This window comes from Rhinolophus ferrumequinum, chromosome 9 (assembly GCF_004115265.2).
Source record: "Rhinolophus ferrumequinum isolate MPI-CBG mRhiFer1 chromosome 9, mRhiFer1_v1.p, whole genome shotgun sequence".
Lineage (NCBI taxonomy): Eukaryota > Metazoa > Chordata > Mammalia > Chiroptera > Rhinolophidae > Rhinolophus > Rhinolophus ferrumequinum.
In genome coordinates, this window is record NC_046292.1 from 45,264,034 (window position 1) to 45,285,765 (window position 21,732).

The window sequence follows — 21,732 nt, forward strand, 5'->3', positions numbered from 1 at the left end:
CCAGAGAGGGAAAAGAGCTGGCACTGGAATTAATAATTAATCATGTCTATATAAGGAAGCCTCCATATAGGCTTGTTATTCATACAGGGTTATTCAGTATATTTATAGCTTCATGAAAATAGTATTGTTGATTTATTTTTAATTCAATATGTCTTGTTAATGCCTTGTACAGAGGACACACTCAATAAATATTGAATGAATGACTGAATGGATGAACATTGGGATATGTAATAATATGCAGAAGGCACGTGAATGGGAGGGGTTTGGGCATGAACTATGTTCTTCTTTTTCTTTTAAAAATTCTTTTAAATTAAATTTATTGGGATAACATTGGTTAATAAAATTATACTGGTTTCAAGTGTACAATTCTATAATACATCATCTATATATTGCACTGTGTGTCCACCACAGGGATTTCGGCATTGACTATGTTCCTCTGTTTCTTGATATTTGTTTTTCTTCTTGAAATATTTATTTCAAATACCCTGTGTGTGATTCAGTTTTGAGTTATCTGTACAAAGCAGTTTTATAGCTGACAAGCAGCTACATGGCAAATCAAGCTAGATGTGTAGAGTAATTGGATATGGTTTGTGGTGTGATGCTGCAGGGTTTTGAATGAGGAGAGACTTGTCATTGTAGTCAGAGGACTGTTAAAACTATTGAGGCAGAGCAGTCATTTTCTGACTGTAATTTGTTGATCGATTACAAGACGATGATATAGAAAACCACTTAGAAGATGTAGCAGTTGGGATTAAGTTCCAATTATGAGTGAAGAAACCCTAAAAGAATAGTTATTCTAGAAAACAGAAACTTATTTTCCTCACAAGCATGAGTGTGGTAGTAGACCCTGCACGGCGTTTGGGACCCACACTCCTTTCATATTGTTGCCATTCAGTGCATGACCTGCATTCTCTGCATCACCTCAGGGTCGCAACACTAGCGCCAGCCATCAGGGCTGCATTTTAGCTGCCAGGAAGGAGAAAGGAGAAGAAAACGGCATTCCTCCTCCTTTTAAGGTTATTTCTGGAAAGTTGCACATAACTCTTTAGCTTATATTCCATTGTTCGGAGTTTAGTTACATAACTAGCTACAAATGAGGCTGAGAAATGTAATTTTTTTTTTCTGGGAAGTCACATGCCCCGCTAAAAATGTTTGTGTCTAGTACTCAAGAAGAAAGTTACGAGTAGAATGGGTATCATAGAACAAATAAACAGGATTTCCAATGGCGGGTTTTTTTAATATTCTAGGAAATATGGAGAGAAGGTCATTAGCTAACATAAGTAGCACTTTTCTTATAAAAGAAGGTATGCATTCATTCATTCCACAAGCATTTATTGAGAGTTGTCCTGAGAGCCTAGAGTGGTTCTAGGTGTCAAGGGAGTCATCGGTGTAGAATGTGTGATAAAAGCTGTGAGAGCAGATGTGATCGTCAGGGAGAGTATATATAGGCCTAGCACAAAATCTCTGAGGAACCTCAGAAGGAACCTCGGAGAGCAATGCTCAGACAGTGGGAGAGGTGGAGCATTCAACCTTAGGTAGGATGAGGAGCACCTCCTCTAATTTCTTTAGGGATACTGAAGACCTGAGACCTGTCAGAGGCCCAGAGAGAGCCCAGGATCCTCAGCTTCTGCCCTGTCAGGCTTATAATTTATAACTTCTTTCCTCTTCAGTTATGACCTTGACCATCATTGTATGTGTGTGTCATAAGTTGAAAACTTTGGAAATAAGAGTAAGGAAGAACCTATGGTATAATATATTTCCTCCATCCTAAGGTGAACATTTCCACATTTGTGGAATGAGACCAAAATATACTTTCTGTAGAGTAGTAGTTCAAGTACTTTGTTTAAGAAAAATAGAATAAAAAGTAGCATACATCATCCTTTTTTTTATTTGTTTACTTACTTGTTTGTACTTACCTATCCAAACCAGAAAAAAGTGAAAACTTTGGCCTTTATAGTACTTTGATTCTCTTTGAGTCATTTTTAAAGGTTTATGATTTTAATTTGATGTTTATTCTAATAAAATGATTTCTAGAAGGTAATATTTTTTCTTTTTTGTTATCATTTATATATGGAAAACAATGTATTAATATCTTGCGTCTTCTTAACTATTCTTAAAATAGCCAGTTAAATTAAGATGTGATAGAGTAACAGGTGAAAGCTTTCAGAGGATAGTCTTTGACATATAGAAAAGATGTTTAAATTCTGCCTAATTTGTAATTTGAAAAGAAAATTTTTTAGGAGTTTGTAAGTTAACTCTAAAAGCAAATCATGTATAAGTACCATACTTACATAATGTACTACCCGATTATTTGATTATATGTGCTTGGAATAGTATGTTTTCTAATATGCTTTTTCATTTTATAATTCAAAAATTTTGAACATTTTAAGATTTAAAAACATTTAAAATTTTTATGAATAGGATTTTATACCTATGTCTGAAGTTTTAAAATGTGCTGTGTTGGTGATTTTTTTTTTTTTTTTTTTTTGTCTGCTGCAAAATCTATGTTTACCTACTTCTTTGGAAGTTAATGTTCTAGTGGTTTAAAATTTAATTATATCTATATATCGAAAGAGATATTAGGTTGGTGCAAAAGTAATTGCGGTTTTGCAATTATTTTTAACCTTTTAAACTGCAATTACTTTTGCACCAACCTAATAGTATATATATATATATATATATACTATATTCCTTAAGAAATATATATATATATATATTCCATATATATATATATATATATATATATATATATATATATTCCTTAAGAAAGTTTTTTGTAGATAAGTCATTCATTCTATTTTGCTGACAATCTGCCCCAATTCAGTGGCTTCCCGTTATAATTGCCTAAGGGTTCTCACGGTCTGGCCCCAGGGTCACTTTCCACATCTCTCCTGTGTTTTCTATGTCCCTTGCCTTCTGCATTCCATCTACAGTGGCAGTTCCTCCAACATGCCATCCTGCGTCTTGCCTTAGAACCTTTGCATGCACTTTCTCCCTGCGTGGTATTACTCTCTTTCAACCGTCTTAATTCAAAACCTGCTTCCTTAAGGAAGTCCCCCTAGATGTCCAGTTCAGAGACAGACATTTTTTGTACACACCCCTTGTGGTGCTTTTCCTTTATACCTTTTATCTGAGTTCATTTTATGATTAAAGATTAATTCTGTCTCTTTCACTAAGTGATAAGTTTCAGGGCCAGGTGTCCATTGCCCACCAGCACCTAGCAACGTGCTTGCCACGTAATGCAGATCACTAAAAACTTTTTTCAGTGCGTGAATGAGGAAGCATAATTTTCAGTCTTTATACTTCATACTGGAGAGCTACACAAAGTTCACTTTCACATTACTGATCCTGATCAAGAAATATATATAAACTTACTTCAGTGTTACCTTTGGAATTAAAGAAAAGCTCTGTGGAGTAGTCAAAAGAGCCTTTGTGTGCAGAGTCAGAAGATCTGTATGAGTTGTGCAGTCTAAAGCAAGTCACTTAAACGTTCTGGGCTTCCGTTTATCCATTTTCAATATACGTGGCTAATACCTACCTTGAATGTGAGTATATGAAAGAGCCTAGTGCAGTGCCTAATATAAAATTCATCCTCAATAGATGTTATTTGCATTTGAATATAATTATTGTCTTTAATATCTTCTGTGTTTAACTCATAACTGTGTTTGGTTTCTGAAAGCTAAAAGTTACCTAATTGTGCAGTGAGCGCACTGATTCTCAAAGTGCAACCCTCACCCTCCCACAGCCCTGCATGTCAATCAAAGGAATCTGTTTTATTTATAACTGGCAATTTGTACTTCTTAATCCCTTCCCCTTTTCACCCATTCCTCCAATCCCCACTTCCATCTGGCAACCATCAAAATGTCCTCATCTTTATTTTTTAATGGAAATCTGTTAGTACCATAGAATTCCATCACAATTTAAGCAAAGTGAATTGCTAGTAAGGGCAAACCTGAAAAAAATATTGTCTCTTGTCCTTCTTGAGGCTGCAGATCAGGTATTGTCATTAACAGAGTGCTTACTACATGCCAGATACCATTGTAGGTGTTGGAGATGCAAAATAAGTGAGACAGATATAGGTCTGGTTCTCAAGGAGCCCCAGTCCTACGCAGAAGTTCGATAAATCAGTCAGTTTTCACAGTAGACAAAGAGCTTTGATAGAGGAAGTCTCACAGGGTACCTTGGATTCTAAAGAACTCTGAATCCTGCCCAAGGAGTCATGAAACGCTTCTTTGAGCATTGTACAAAGTCACTAAGGCATGAAAAAACAGAGGAACTATGACATTATAATATGGCTAGATTGCATCATGCAAGAGAACATGGCAGAAAATGGAGCTACAAAAGAAACATTTACCGACCACTTTTGTGTGTCCCGTACAGAGCTAGATGTATTATGGACTTATAAGGCTATCAAAAATGTAAGGGCTCATTTTATTTTTACTTAGCCATACTAAATTAAGACCTCTCCTTTTATTTAAAAAATCTTGATATTTTTGTAAATATTTTTGTTTTACTAATTTTACCTCAAGTTGTCTTAAGAGTTGAAATTTCTGTTCAAGGAAATATACCTTTAACAAGCATTTACTACTGTTGTTTATGGTATTGACTTGACTACCCATTAGAAAAAAAAAGATGAAGTGTGTTGAATACAGTCTCATATTACCTTTTAAAGATACTTGTGGTTTATAATTTATAAAAGCGACAGTGATTTATGTTAAAATATTGATTCTGCCCGTTACTAGCTAGTTTTCTTGGACAGTTCACTAATTCCTCCCAGCTTCAGCATTTCTTACTTCTAGAAAGGATTATTGAAATATTAAATGAGATCATTTGTTTGAAGGTAACTGTCACTCCAGAGGCAGCATTTGTTATTGTTATAAATTTGAGTTCAGAAATGCCTATAAGAGATTGTAGATCGTTTTCAACAGATGTTTTCTTACTTGCTGTCCTTCTCTGCTGCTACTTATGCCATTCTATGGTGCTTGTTTCTTCCAGTTTCATCCCCTCTAATTTATGTTTTCTTTTATCTTGTGAGACCAGTTGTTCACTGATGTGCAAGATTCTGTCCAGATTCTGACTGTCAGCTGCTTTCAGAGTATGATCAGTGTAAAAGACGAGACACAAATGAGAAAAGACTGGCTACAGTGCCTGAAGTAATTCCTTTTTCTTGTTATCATCTCAACTGCCTGAGAAAAAGCCAGAAAGATATTAAAACTCAAGGGTTAAAGTATTAAATGGTGCAAAATACCAACACCGGAGAGAAAACAAGTATCTATTCCTCTGTGGGAAGGAGATGAATGATGAGTGGTGTCAGTTTATGTTGACAGTCTTTGGTAGCTTTTCTGTATCTTTATTATTATGTAGTCATCTTAGCAACCAGGTTTTTTAGAACTTAATCTTTTTTGTTTACTTCTTTAAGTTTACGGGGTAGATGCTTCCTTTCAGTAGTAACTTTTCTGTAGAATATAAATGTGGTTTGCTTCCTACTCTCAGTTGTCGTTTTTGGCAAGTACAGATCTGGATCACATAACCTTAAATAGAATTTCAAGGGTTAACTTTTTTTAAATAGATTGTATTTTCTTTCTTCTTTCTTCTTTCCCTCCCTCCCTCCCTCCTTCCTTTCCTCCCTCCCTCCCTCCCTTCCTCCTTCCCTTCCTTCCTTCTTTTGGTAAAAAACTATTGTGAATAGTGCTGCTATGAACATGTGTGTGCAAAAGTCTCTTCAAGACTCTACTTTCAATTCTTTTGGTTATATTCCCAGAAGTGGAATTGCTGAATCATATGGTAATTCTATTTTTAATTTTTTTGAGAAACTATCATACTGTTTTCCATAGCAGCTGCACCATATTACATTACTACCAACAGTGGACAATGGGTCCAGTTTCTCTACAACTTCACCAGCACTTGTTGTTTTTTGTTTTGTTTTGTTTTTTTTATAGTAGCCATCTTAATGTGTGTGAAGTGGTATCTCATTGTGATTTTGATTTCCATTTCTCTGATGATGAGAGATGTTGACATCTTTTTGTGTGTTTATTGGCCATCTGGAGGTTTTCTTTGGAGAAATATCTTTTTAAGCCCTTTGCCTATTTTTACCGTGTTTCCCCGAAAATAAGACCTAGCCGGACAATGAGCTCTAATGCATCTTTTGGAGCAAAAATAAGACCCGGCATTATATTATATTATATTATATTATATTATATTATATTATATTATATTATATTATACTCAGTTTTATAGTAAAATAAGACCAAGTCTTATATTAATTTTTGCTCCAAAAGACGCACTACTGCTGATTGTCCAACTAGGTCTTATTTTCGGGGAAACACGGTAATCAGGTAGTTTGTTTTGTTGTTGTTGAATTATAGGAATTCTTTAATATTCTGGGTATTAGTACTATGTAATTAAAACTGGTTTATGTGTTACAACTGGACGAGATAAGAAAGGAAAGCTGTGGCTGGTTAAGGAACAAACCTCAGGTACATAAAGCGACTGTGTGCTAGGCATTAAGCTAAACACTTTATATTCGTTAATTCTGTCTTCTAAAATTCCTAGCACAGGAAAGGTTGTTGTTCTTTGAAAGATGGGAGTGTGGAGTTAAGTAACTTGTAGGTCAACAGATGCAACATGGCACCAATAGAATTGGAATAGTAGTTCTTTTTCAATTCACTATGTATGTTTTAGTGAAGACCTTTCTGACTCTAAACCTCTTGTACTCTTTTCTAATTGAGTCTGGTTTAACATACCCAATGATAGTGTTTCCAATATAGACGAAACATCTGAATTACCCAGAAAAGATGTTCTTCTCTGTTTAATCTTGGAGTCTTTTATTAAAAGTTAATTCTTAGGGGAAATAAAACTCTGTGTTAATTAGAAATTTTGACTAACTTAACCTGTTTCTTAACCAGTTCAGATACAGAAGAATTTGTAAGTTTGTGTTTCAATGACTTATTCTTATATTTATGCTGCCCTACTCTGGGCCAGCAGCTCTGCCTACACAAAACAGAGGTTGTTACTTCTCTCATGATAGTGGGGAACATGAGAAATAAACAACTGAAGACGATGACACAAAATACTGTCACATGTCAGCTAGAATCCCTGAACCTTACTCTGATGGTTATTGGAACTAATACGTTTGTGCAGGGCTCTGGACAAACATAGCCAGATGGTTTCCTGAGCAGGTATATAGAGGAAAGTTTGCTTCCAAAGTTATCAGTCACTAAAGGGACCAAGTAAACTTGGCAAATATCGTATTATGTTCCTTTTTCTACATTCCCTTTAATTACTGGAAACTGCCATTTCCTCCCCCCCCTCCAGAAAATATAATTAAACACCTTCATGCTGTCAGTGCCACTGCTGTTCTCCACGATCTGTTGCCAGCAAGGGGCTTTCGTTGAGCGTTACTGCGGGACGGGGTAATGACCAGGAAGCAAAATCAGCGCGGCTCTAACACATTTCTACTACGCTATAACCACAATGAGCTTGCAACTCAATGCTTTCATGGTGATTAAAGAACCATATTCTCTATTCTGCTGATATTTAAAATGTACAGGTGATTGTAAAGAGTGTTTTACAAATTACATTTGGCTTTTTTCAAAACCAGAATGTCTTTACTGGCTTCTCTCAAGACTCAGTAAAAACCTGAGGTCAGTAAGAGTCAAACACCTTTTTATTCCTGTTTTCAGGCATCTCAAACGTCCATAAAGGCATTTTGATCTTGGATAGGGAGTTACCTTAGGTTTTGTAGGCAGGATTATTTAGTGTGTATAAGAATTACGTGGATATGTTTTTTAAAGAAATAACATGGTGATTCCTTGGCTGCATCTCAAGAGTTCGATTTTATAGATATGACATGGAGCCCAGGCAACTGCATCTTAGATAGAACTACCTCTGCTGGTCCATGGACCACACTTTGGGAAACACTGGTTTGGGTGTAATGGTGCTCTTACAGAAAGACCTCGCTGGACATATCCGTGAAGACTGAAGGTGTGAGCCTATGTGTTTGACCGTGGGAGTAGATGTGACCATCTTCCCTAAGTAGGCGGGATAAACTTTCCTCTGTGTTAAACCAATTTATGTTTTAAGCCTATAAGTAGTCAGTGAATCTGTACCTTGTAGATAGATCATTTGCAACTCTATCTCCCCCAATGCATGATGACCTTACCCCACATCCTTCAGCATCAGAGGGATTGGGCAGAATGGTCAGTTTCCTCCCAGCATGAAATTAAGCAAAAACTGGGATGCGATGTGTGAAAATGAGAGATAAAAATAGCCTACCTCTGACTTCAGTGTAGACCTGGCCTAATTGCCCCAATATCTGAGACTAAGAATAGTGAAACTGGCCTAATTAAGGAGGACTTTTGAATTTTATTCTGGGTTTTGCCATTGGTTTGCAATTAACCTCTATGGTCCTTGGTATCCTTTATTGTGAATGCTCTGGACCGGTTTCTTTCCCTCTCCAATCTAAATGGGGTTAGGAATTTAGGTACTGATTACCGAAGGTGAAGCTTTCCTAGTCTGCTGTTATGTGACTGAAAGATTCCAATCATATTTGGAATGTCTTAGGGTAATAGTACCTAATTCAACCTTTTTTTTTCCTCTCTTTTTTAATTCACCATTATATCCTTAGCAAGTAGTCTAATACCTGGCCCAGAGCAAGCATTCAGTATCTTTTTTAATGAATAAATAGAATGAAGTTAGCTATTACTCTTTCTGTCCGACTCCTTGAGTTCCTTTTTCTATTCCAGCTGACCCATTAACCGGTATTATATCCATTCCTTATCACTCTTGGTTGCATAGTAATGGTATCCTAAATAGTTGGGTTTCCTGTTCTCCCTTGAGCCATCCTCCCCCCAGTTGAGTGCTCATTTATTTTCAAACACTGTTCAAAGTGTTTCATCCATCTCTGCATTGTCTCGCAGCTGTTCCAGGCTTATCTTCCCCTTCATCCTTGAACTTCAGGTCAAATTCAGCAGCTCTGTGTTGTTGATACCACGAAGCAGCTCATTCAAACTAAATTGTCACCTCTTTGTCCTTCACTCCTTGTCTCTAAGAATCAGACCTCAGTTTCCCTGTTATCCTTCCCCTTCCTTTACCCCAAACATCCAAGTAGTTCATAAGACTTACTGATTTTGTCTGTCAAATTGTTTTCTGCTACCACATGCCAGCTTTGTCTCTAATTCTTTGTCCACCATTCTATTTGTATAGTTCCTCTTGGTCTTCCTGTTTCTTCTTCTCCCCTCTTCAAGTCATCCTATGTGTATTGCTGCCACATTAAAAGTCCAAAGGCTGGTTCTGGTGATGGCCTATGTGTGTTCCATGCCTCCCCCTAAGTTGTAAATTCCAAAAGGACTGAGGCAGGTTTTAGACTTCCCTTCTGCCACTCTAGCAGATGTGAACATAGCATGCTTTTTAAAAATCTTCCTTGTATGGTGGGTAAGCATATGGGATTTGGAGTGAGATAGATACAAATCTGAGCCCCAGGTCTACCAATTACTAAATGTGAGTTTTGGCAAGTTCCGTAACCTCCGTGAGCCTCAGTTTCATCATCTGTAAGACGGGATGATTTTATCTTGTAGGATTGGTAAGAGGGTTTTCTTTTAGTTGTGACAATTTTCAAACATGAAGAGAACAGTCAGTGAATTCCCATCTATTATTCTCCCAGATTCAATAATTACAAAGGTTTTACTGTACTTGTTTCACCTATCCTTTATTTTCCTTTACTAAAATATTTTTAAACCATTTCCAGACATCATGTAATTTCACCCACACATGTGTATCTCTAAAAAATAACTACAATGTCATTAATGTACCTAACACAATAATTCTTTGGTTTTATCTAATATATAACTCATAATCAAATTTTTTATTGTCTCCTGATCTCCTGTATTTTTATAGTCGGTCTTCACATTATTTTGTTAAGTCTCTTTTGAAAAAATAAATTTATTGAAATATATACAAACAGAAAACTGTACTACACTTTGATGAATTTCTACCCACCATCCAGGATATAAAATAGAACATTACTACCACCTAGAAGTCACTTTGTGCTCCCTCTGATTCACTATTTCTTCCCTCTTTCTCAAAGGTCAATATTGTCTTGACTCCTAAAACGATAGATTAGCTTTACCTCTTTTTGAACTTCATAAAAATTGAATTATGTGTTGTATACTTTTCTATCTTGTTTCACACAATGGTACATTTCTAATATTCAAACCATTGCTAATGTTTCCTATAGCACTGGTTGTTTTTCATTGTTGAATAAACTTCCATTGTATGAATATGTCACAGTTTGTTTATCCATTCTACTCTAAATGGGCATCTTGAGGATTATATTTCATAACACCATATATGCAAAGGGATCAGCATAGTGCCAATGAAAATTCAGTTAATATTAATACAGTATCTTGTGCTTAAAATTTGCTCATTGTATATTGACTTATTTAACTTTGATTCATCTAATGGGAATATTTTAGATTTTCATTATTAGTTGAGGCTTTTTTTCGCTCACTCTGTGGTCTCTTAAGGAAGTAATCTTAATGATTTTTGTTCTAATCAACTGCCTGAATTTTGTCACTTTAAGTTTATGGTTGATTTTTTTTCCCATTCTTATATCTAATATGGATTGAATTTTTGTGAAAGAAAGGAAGGAAATTACTTAACTTCTCTTTTTTTTCCCCCCAAGTTTTGTATATAATACTTTTTTTGTTTAATTCTGGCCCTGACTTTCTCCTAAGATCATGGACTCCATCTTTCTGGTTTCAAAGGTCAACTTCACCATTCACTAGCTGTGTTACTGCACAAGTTATCTACCTACTTTGTGCCTTAGTTTCCTCATCTGTAAAACTGGGAATAATCCCAACCATGTGGAATTTTTAACAAAGATTGAATGAATTAAACTGTAGTAAAGTGCTTAGAACAATATCTAGCTGTTATTGTTATACTTAACAGAAGTTCTCACATGTTTGTGTTTCAGTTAATCTCTACCTATAGGTCCTTAACAATATTATCAAATGTATACAGGCAAAAATATCTACTATATTAAGGAAGAAAGTTTATTTGTTGTCATGCCAAATGTAGCTTGTTTACACTGACATGTTTTCATTATTTTCTCTATTTTGGGTGGGCTTTCACTTGAGAGTTGCTCCTTACTACTGGAGTTCATATGCTGTTTTATGGTTTTCTTTCATATGTTTTTTCTTTTGAAATCTACATATTCTGATCAACTCTCAGAGAATTAAAGTCTGTTACTGCATAAGAAAATTAGATTGAGGGGTTTATCATAGCCTGGTTATTTAAAAGTGGGATTATTATATTTAATGTATAAGATAATGTATTGAAATATTTTTCTGTATTATTGTTTATTATTTGGATACACACCAGGTAACTACATGCTTCTGGAATTGTATTGGGTCATTATTCCAGTGTGTTGAACATTTTCTATTTAAATACCGGGCAATGACTTGCATTAAGTTTCTTTCCTGGAAGAAAGGCTTTGTTACTTAGCAACACCTAATATCCTATGATGATAGGAAAATACCCTGAGACCATACTGGAGAAATCTTATTGGCTTTCTTTGACAAGGAAAAGACATTGATGCTTTGATATAGAATTATGAGCAATTTGGGATTCCTTTCTTCAGATAACATTGTTATGAGGCTAGAAAATCCATGTTTAAAACAAGTGTGACTGTTCAGCTGAGTCAGAAAGACTCTTCTTTCCAGTTTTTCTAGGCTGATGTTCATTCTGATGTATATAAGTAAAACCTGGTGCCAAAGGAAGTAAGTTACTGACATCCTCATTTCTGAATTTTATTTAGAAATAGAAGGGCATCTAGATTATTTGGGATAGGAACTACACTGTGAAAGTCAATGAAAATCAGTATAAAAAATTGGCTGTTTATTGCAAATATTTCCTGGAAATACCAATAATGGGTATAGTTAGATCCTGGATCATTATAACACTTTTCATATTTTGTTGCTAAAAGTTTGTACTTATATAAGGGTGTGTGTGTGTGTGTGTGTGTGTGTGTGTGTGTTCGTGTGTTCTTTGGATTTTTTTCTCCTTAATTTTAGAAAAGACCCTCATTGTCTTCAAATAAATTAATATTTCTTTTTTTCCCCCGAAATAAGAAATAACATTTCTTATTTCACTTTATAATGTACTTTTAGTGAAATTGCATTGTTTGAAGAAAACCATTCTCTTTATACTTAGTCTTCCCTCTTATCCCCGCCCCCACTACTGGTTGCCATGGAAACGACAGCCCTTAGAGCAAATGCCAGGCAGTGTGGGGTTACCCTGCCTGGAGCCACACGTCTGGTGCTGCAGGACAGTGTGTGCTGACTCAGCCGTTTCCAGGAGGAGCGCTACTGTGATTTCTTTCCTAAATTCTGAGTTAAAGTGGTGTGCGCTGTCTTGACTATTCAAAGATGGGACTTCAGTTCTGCTTCCCCCCGCCCTACACTTTGTTTTCCTTCTCGCCTTTTGAAATTCTAGTTCACCTTTTACTATACCTACAGAGTAGAAATCATTGGTAATGGAAATCACAGAAAATTTATGCGATCTGAGAGGGAGGGAGAGGCAGCTACATGTTGGGAGGGTTGGAGACAGAGGTAGAAAGATTGAGATTGAGATTCTAAAGTAGTCAATTGTATAGTTAAAACAAATTTCTTATTTAATCCCGAGCATGATTGTGGAGCCAGAAATAGTCACCATATTAGATTAGTTTTGTGAAAGGCCTATGTAAAGGCTGCCTTCAATTTTGTTACTGTGGTCTTTATGGTTGACTGTCATGATCACTGTAGAATAATATTTTGCATTGCAGGGGAGATTATTTACAGACATAGCTACACATAAAAATCATCTAAGGACCTTGTTTCAAAGAGAACTTGACCTCAAAACTCACTGGCTCAGAATCTCAGCTGGTGGAGCCCAGTCATGATTCTGTTTTATAGGCTCTGAGGATGATTTTCAGATAGCCAGCCTGGCAAATTATCTAAGGAGACTGGTCCTGGAAACCATTGTTTCAGCTCCCTTAAGGGAACCTCTTATTATCAAAAATTCTGCCAGTCTAAGTAATAGCTGTGGTGTGATGAAGAGAGCACAGCCTTGGATTCAGTAGACCTGGCCCAAGCACTGGCCAAATCACCTTACCTCTCTGAGTATCAATACACTAACCTGCAAATGGAGGTGTGTACAAAGGTGTGGGGAGGATTCAATGTCATGAGAAACTACGAAATGTTTCTTTTATGTAAAGAGGTATTATGATAATATGAGGATTCTTAAGATAACTTCTTTAACTGAGGGAGAATTTGAAGTCATTTTTATTTTTCAAAATGCTATTGGAGAAATTTAACATGATTTGGTGAAGAAGGACTTGAACTATAGTATGTGAACAGAGCATTTGGCATTTTTGTTGTCTTATTACTCTTCCTGTTTTATGATGCACTGAAAAATGATAAACCTTTTTGCTTTTCAAGTTTCTTCAGTTTATTTAATAGTCTGTTTCGAAAGATAATGTACACATAGTAATTTGTTTTTCCAGTAGTCCTAATGGATTTCGTTACTTTTGAATACAAATCTAAAGAAGAAACCATTCTTTTCTACTTCTTATAACTGAAAGAATGCATTGTCTTTGAAAACATTTTATGTGTCTAATGCGTTTAGGCCTCAATCACTTTTTTGTTGCATTGTTTGGGGCATTGGCTCAACAGTATGGCATAGCAATTGAAGAAGACCTTGGAAACCATTTGTTCATGCTTTCAACAGGCATATATGGCACATATTAATCACCTAGTAGATGCTAGGCATTGTTTTAGATGCAGAAGACAGCAATGAGCTGAATATACAAGAAACATCGTAGTGTTTATATTCTAGGATAGGGAAGTAGAAAGAAATAAGAAATCTGAAAAGATATTTTAAGACAGTACTGTGAAGACAGACAGACAAAACTGAGTTCATATCCATATTATATAAGTTACTAGCTGGGTGACCTTTGGCAAGTTATTCAATTAACATCAGAGATGTAATTTCTCACATCTAGAATGCAGAGATGACAATTCTTATTTGATAGGGTGGTTTTTAGCATGAAAGGAAAAAATGTATTGAAAGATTTAGCATAGTTTCTGCAACTTAGCAAGTCTCCAATAAATTAAAATAATTTCCAAACCCGTTCAAGCATGCTCAACTCTTCGTGGTTCTAGGACATGCTTTTTTGCTGAGCTTTATCCTGTTGAGCTTACCCCCTTCTCCCATAAATAATAATAATGATGATGACAATATCTAGGAAAACTGAGTAAGTCATTCGTTAGTGTTTAGGCAAATAAAGTTGGAAGAAGTTGGATGCTGGATTATTAGAAATGTCAACTACTGAAGTTTTTGCCATTATGCATAGAAGGTACATCTGACCAACAGATTGAGAGTTTGCTAGGAAATCTATAATATTCAGTGTAGTTTGCAAATATTAGCTGGTTTTCCTGACAAATCAGTAAAATTAGATTGGTGATTTCAGCTGCTGATATTTTTATTATAGCTCTTATCTCTCTAAATTATAGTTAGTCGTATGTATGCTTGTCTCTAATGATACATTTTAAGGTCCTTGAAAATAAATTCCATAGTATGCCCTTTGTGTCACAAGCCTGGTATGAATTTAGATTCAACCAATATTTGTTAATTTTAAAAAATGGGATTTAGTAGTATCATAACAAACATTGGTCAGAAAAATAGTGCTGCTGATTTCAAAAATTTAGGATAATAAACCTATAAAGTAGTCTTTTGGTGCGATATTGATAAGGGAACTAATTTTTGAAGGGTGTTTTAAGCCTATGGATAGGTTTGTTTTTGTTTTTTAATTGTGGTAAAATATACACAACAAAGTTACCATTTTAGCCATTTTTAAGTTTGACATCTAGAATTATGATTTTTTTATGCAGTTGTGAGTACTGTATTTCTTAATTTCCTTTATTGTTTCCCTTTTAAATCTTGGGCGTTTTACTAACAATTTATTTCTAAACACAGGGAGTTTTAAAGCTATCTTTTTGTTTTGAACTTACAATTTTTTTATAGTTTTACTGCATTATATTCGGAGACACAGACTGTGTGATATTGATTCTTTGGGAGTTATCAAAGTTGCTTTTATGACCTAATGCACAACCTGTTTTTGTGTGTTTTTCCTCCTCCATATGTGTATTTTCTGTCATATGTAAAGTTTTTTCATATTTAATACTTTGAGCTTATTGTGTTGTTAAAGTCTTCAGTATCTTTTTAAAAAATATATTTTTCTGCTTTACCATTTTCAGAGAGGAATGTGTTAAAAATTTTCTTTTATCTTGTTTGCTCAGCTGTGATATCATTTCTTAACTGCTCTACCCTGTAAATCCAATAAACAAAGCAGATGAAAGCATCACTACTCTGCTTGAATCTGGGACAGAGGTCTTAAGTAGAGTGTCCTCTTAGGGCTCCATCTCTGGGGGACCCCAGGGCACCTCTGCAGAATTCCTAAATTGGTAAATAATCTATCAATTAACCTTTTAACGTTATACTTTTTTCTTATCACCCATCCACTAACCCAAAGAATTTTCAATTCTCAGCCAAACAGGCTCGCATTCTCCTCTTATCCCACCTGCATATATGCTTTTCCACTTGCCATTCCACCTACCAGGATCCCTCTTCACATAACCAAATTCTACACTTGATGCAAAACCCTTCTCAAATTCTACTTCCATGAAATCCCTCCTAGCCATCTCAGTTCTTAGAACGCTAAAAGCAATTATTGCTAGCACAATTAATTTAGTATTTATACACTGACCTAATTCACTAATAAATTAGTCTTTATTCAGTGCCCAGCGCTTGCGGTGGTTGGAATTTCTATTTAAATAATTGTAGTTGTTTAATATTTATTTGCTTCCCCTATTTTACTGTGTGAATATCTTGAGGGTAACATATGTGTATCTCTGTTTATTAAAGTCCCCATGTAGTGTCTTTTTCTTGGTATTGAGCAAGAAAAATAGTTTTGAGTTTATTTACTTGACCATTAATATGACCTAATTTTTTTTCCTCCATAGAGGACCGTTTTGCTACATTACAAGTCCTTTATTGTACTGTATTTTGTTAAGTTGTCAAGTGTGATTTATTTACGCTCTCATAAAGCAGTGTTTGTTAAGTCTAGTTAAGTCTGATACATTGAGCTGGACTGTCTTCCCTCCTCTTCCTCCTCCTCCTTAAGATAATTACTTGAGTTAAGCTTTCAGTTTACAAGTTTTCCTCCTAAGGACAGTGAACATTATGTAAGTAGAGCATTACGCTAAACACAGAGTTTCAGTACAGGCACAATCTACTATTCTACATTCTGTTATCCTGCTGCTGAGATCATTGTGTCGCAGCCACAGTGGTAGACATCAAATCTTTTCACCCTGGCAGCACACCTGGCCTGTGAACTGGGGCTGTGTGGGGTACGTGTTTAAAGCACTCTCACTTCCCACAGTGGTCTGCTAATGTGATTTTGTCACACAGAACCAACACAAATGAAGCATAGCCAGCCAAATCCTAAAAGAGGTCGTTTAGACCATAAAATGGAGGTAGCAAGTAAGATTGAAGATTGAATAAGAGAATTATAGAATATTTATAATCCATAAACCATTACGTTTTTTAATGTATATTTTAGTTCATTTTTCCACCATTCATGAAGTGGATAATCCAATGCCCATTTTACAAGTGAAGTAGAATTCCATAGAGATAAACTAATGTATTAATTATTGGATGTTGAGTAAGTGGTAAATTTGCAGATTGAATTCAGAACTGACAGCTAAACCAATATTCTTAATTCCTCTTATTTTTACTCATATACCTCCCATTATTATTCTGTACCCTTTGTATACTTAAAATAATTATTTAGAATTAATTGTTGATTTTCTTTCCTGCTGGACTGCAAGTCTGTGAGAATAGGAAAACCATGTCTGTTTTGTTCAGCATGATATCTTGAAAACCAAACACCTTGCTTGACACAAAGCTGGTGCTCAGTAAATATCCTTTGTTTACCCTCACCCCCCAATTTTTTTTTTTCTTTGAGGGGATACAGGGAGGCCAAGATTTCCACCACATTGTTTTTGACTGTCTTAGGTAAGAAAATAATGCATGGAAAGTTTAGGTCAGTGTTTCCCTGAACAATCAGGGAGGGTTTTCTGGGTGAACTAACCTTAGATAAAGATAAAATAATTCTTAATCATAACCTGTACATAAGGCTATGAACGACCTTGAGCACTTCATTCTCAAAAAAGGAACCATTCTTTGTAGAGGGATCACAGTAAGGATGGGGAAATGCTGACATCTCTGTAATAGAGATTCCACTGCTCTGTTCCATTTTCTTTTTACCTCTTTTTTTTTTTTTAATAGAAAAAATAAAGCAAAGATATGCAGATCTGCCTGGAGAATTGCACATTATTGAACTTGAAAAGGATAAGAATGGACTTGGACTCAGCCTTGCTGGAAATAAAGACAGGTCACGCATGAGCATATTTGTGGTGGGAATTAACCCAGAAGGACCTGCTGCCACGGACGGACGAATGCGTATAGGAGATGAGCTGTTAGAGGTGAGGGGCATATATTTTTTTATTTCTCTTTTGGTGAGGCGAAGGGGTGCACAGGGTAGTGTATGGTAAAATAAGGTGAAGAGGAAGAATGGTAACAATTTTTTTTCAACTATTTAAAATCATTTTTCAAAGCAAGGAAAACATCATATTGTTGCTTGCACATGTCATTGACTGCTTGAGTAAAACCTAATCTCTCAAAATAATTTAGGAGCCCTTAAATAAAATCTCATGGAAATATATTAAAAGAATAAGCCATGTTTTTAATATCAGTTCAAAAAAGTTCAAAACTAATGTGTTAATGTATTAATCAAATATTGTTAATATTTATCCAAATTCTCTTTGAGTTTTGAATTAACCATAAGTATGACATTTGCTTTTGTGGTTATTTAGTTTTGGGGGACAGTGTTAGAACTAATGAAATCTTAGGATCTGATTGGCAGGGAATGGTTAGTATATGTGACGCCAGTGATGTGGGTTAAGGCCCCATAGATTCCTTATTTAGGAACAGAATAGAGAGAAGAGAAGCTAAGGAGATGACTAATCCTCTGCTAATTACTGTCGATAAACTAAAAGGTTATTCTTATTTCCCTAAACTTAAAGTCAGGGTTTCTGTTCTGCGTTTATTTTAGTTTGATATTCATTTGCTTGTTCAATCACTCATTCATTCAGCTAATTTTTGAGTGTCTCTTAGGACCGGACACAGAAAAAGAGATGAATATATCCAATCCCTTCATTCAAATATTTCAATCTAGAAGAAGTAGGCATGACAAAATTATTGTACAACAAAATGTGCTATAAGTGTACTCACAACAGCAGCTAATAGATACTCAGTACCAGACCCAGCAACCTCTTTTACTGGTGAGGTCACAAAGTAAAGGAGGTGTTGGGATTCAATATCAGGCAGTTTGACTTTTCTGCTCTTTGTTAACCGGTGTGCGCTCTAAGCCTTCTTGGATAAAATGTTCCAACACTTGAACGTTAAGGGGAACCAAATCACGGAGGCACCAAATGTCAGAACTTAAAATGAGGGCTTACTGATTTTGCATTTTATGATTTCCTCTTAAGACTCTGACTCAGAATAGAATTCACAGTCATGAATAATTTGACTTCCCTAATAATATCTACAGCCAAAGCTGGTCAGATACAACTGTGAGACCATTGGTATCACCTCTTTCTTTTAAGCCCTGATAGTTTCTCTTCACCTAGAACCTATTTCCACAAAGAAGTCACTTCTGGAATTACTTTTCTTGTTCTTTTGTAATATAGCTTTATGTAAGGGACCCATATTGGGTAGCAGCACTGAGTAACATGATCATTAAATGAATAAAAACCAAAGGTGATAGTATGGCACTAATATAATTTATTGCTTCAAGTTTATTACCTGTGGCTGATATTTAGAGATCGCTTCAGAGATGAGACTAAAGTGATGGTGGTAATAATAATGAAATCAAAAGCTAATTTACTGGAGCTCTACCTTTGCACTCACACATTTATAGTCAATATTCCTAAGAGCCCTATTTGTAAGTACTATTATTAGCCCCATTTTATGGATAACAAAACTGCATACGTAACTTGCCTAATACTACAGTACTAAGTTTCAGTAAGAACCCAGGCTTGCCAGACTCCATGATCCATGCTGTAACCAGTGAAGTATGCTGTGTTCCCCATCGTACTTCAACCAAACCCCATGGGTTTAAATCCATGAGAATTTTGATTTATGATGCTCTAGTCTTTAGGGAATCGTGTATATTAAGTCACTTTGTTGTGTTATACATACCTAGAAACAGATTTCCTGTCTTGTATGGTATGCGGAAATGTTCCAAAGGCTATAACTTGTAACATGTTCTAGTTCTATTCTCTCTACCTTATTAAAACTCAAGATGGAATGGCCTCTGGGATCCAGACCAACAAGGACACTGGTATTTTATTTCTCTGTCTGACATTTTATTCGATATGGGTGGTAAATGAACTGTGGCTGCAGAGCAATGAAAGTGTTGTACAGGCCATACATAGAAGTCAACACTGTTGAGGGCAGTGAGCCCTGGACTTGGAAGACCTACTGTAACTTACCCCAATTCTCTCAATTGGTTATTAGTTGCATTTTATGTTGTTTTGTTTTGTTTATAAGATGCGTCATAGAAGGAGCTTAACATAGTGCATGGCTCATACGACTGTTACTGAGCTCACATTTGTTCCCTCACAGACAGAAATTTCAGATACCTGTTTTCTAGGCTAGATGTTGGAAGAGCTTTCCTGGGTGAAGAAGAATATTAACAAATTGCCATATTGGACCCTTCCTATTCCTTCTTTTGACTTTCTGAACTTGGCTCTTTTGTTGCTACTCAGCAACTTTATCTTCATTCAGAGATAAAAAGAGGAAGAAGATTAAGCCCGTCAATAAGTTAATGCCCATCCCCTCCCACTATTTCCCTTGTTTAACAAGAAAATAAATAAAAATATATTTGAACACAGATTCTAGAGTCACATGACTTTGGCTAGTTCCTTATCTACTCTCACCCTCAGTTGCCTCCTTTATTGAATGGAAATTATTTATTCATTCAGCAAGTAGCTTACTGTGCATCTGTCATTTGGAGGCCGTACATGAAAGGTGCTGATTTTTACAGTGGTGAACAAAATCAATGGTACCTGTTCTCATAGAGCTTACACTCTAGTGATGGTATAGCATCAACCTCAAAGGGAGTTATGAGAATTAATGAGAACATAATGTCAAGTTTTGCCACAGTATCTGGCATGTAATTAGACCTTAATACATTTCAGCTGATATTATTTATAACATAATACTTTTGCATAGATTTATGTATTTCAGTTTGTTTATATTAATACATTTGTCTCTGAAAGTGTGTCCCAGAGGACAACCGTCTTCTTACTCCTCAATAACTCAGTGCAGCATCTTGAAAAGCTGAGAGAATGTAAAATTGCACATACTGGATTCTTAAGGAGTTATAACCCATCTTCTCATGTGACTTTTGGCTCTAGGTCAGGAATGACGGGGGAAAAAACTCCTGTGGGAACCATTTCCCTGTTTCTTCTCATAGCTGCGAAAAAATTTCAGTCATGTCTCTATGATATGTGAGGAATTTGTATATGGCATGATATTAAATCCAGTGTGCTTTTGAACCTGAAAATAAGAAATTAATTCAACGATGAATGCCAGGAAGCTAAAGCCAGTATTATAATAGGTGTTCTTTGGATATTGCCGTGTATTAGATGGTAGAAGGACAGTGCATTATGTAGGAGGAGTTTACAGTGGGCTTTTAGATTTTACTTACAAGATTTCCAAGTGAAAAAAAAAAAATTTCCAAGTGAGAGCACGTCCGTGTATTTGCTTACCCACCTACATTCCGTTTATTTTTGTGGTTTCTCCAGTTGAAGTAAAATTGTGCGCGTCTTGATTACTTTTACAACTCCATCATTTGCTCATATTATTTTTAATTATTGCTTTGCTGTTATAGTTATGTTGTTACTTTGCTCACAGCCTCCTCTTATTTATAGTTGATCTGACTTCTGTTAAGGCCTAAGCTAAGGCTAATTTATAGGAAGTAGAATATTCAAATATACCTTGTGGCCTCTTTGAAGTCAGAAACTCAGCATCTCTCCTAGAGCCCTGTGAATGACTTTTGGCCCGACATTCGCCAGCAGTTTTGTTGCTGTGGGGCTGCATTGTTACAGTAGAAGAGCAGTCAGCAAGTTCTGTCGCTCGATGGCCCAATTCATGTATAAAAGAAATCTTACGTTAAGCCCCCAGAAGACAATGTGATTAAATCTTAGCTTCTCTGCCCTTTACTGCGAGATGCTAGTGTGGGGAGTTCTGAATTAATTTCAAAAGACGTTAGCATATAATTACCATGTAGACTGGAATGAGACTTGCACTAGAGTATTGGCTTTCCCTAAGCAATTAGTCCCAGAAAACACACAGGCCTGGGCATGGTGCTGTCATATGAATGGGGGATTTATTTGTAATCCTCCCTACAGTGCAAGTGTGGGAAGAGAGAGCTGATAGTGTTTTGCGGGGAATTGCAGTGATTTGTCAGGTTACAGAAGCAGCCAGAAGGAACAGTGTGGGTGGTACAAGAAGTGCACAACTGATGGGGCTAACATGGAGAGCTGTGTCGTGTCTGGCTCCCACGTC

At 35.9% G+C, this 21,732-nt stretch overlaps 1 protein-coding gene across 4 annotated transcripts in view; it reads left to right on the top strand.

Moving 5' to 3' along the window:
• PATJ (PATJ crumbs cell polarity complex component) overlaps positions 1-21,732 on the top strand; it is a 296,757-nt gene that overhangs the window by 150,390 nt on the left and 124,635 nt on the right. For all 4 annotated transcript variants that reach the window (XM_033115510.1, XM_033115513.1, XM_033115512.1 and 1 more), the window contains exon 28: positions 17,386-17,582. In XM_033115510.1, coding sequence (XP_032971401.1) covers positions 17,386-17,582 — 197 coding nt within the window. The remainder of the gene's footprint in view (positions 1-17,385; positions 17,583-21,732) is intronic.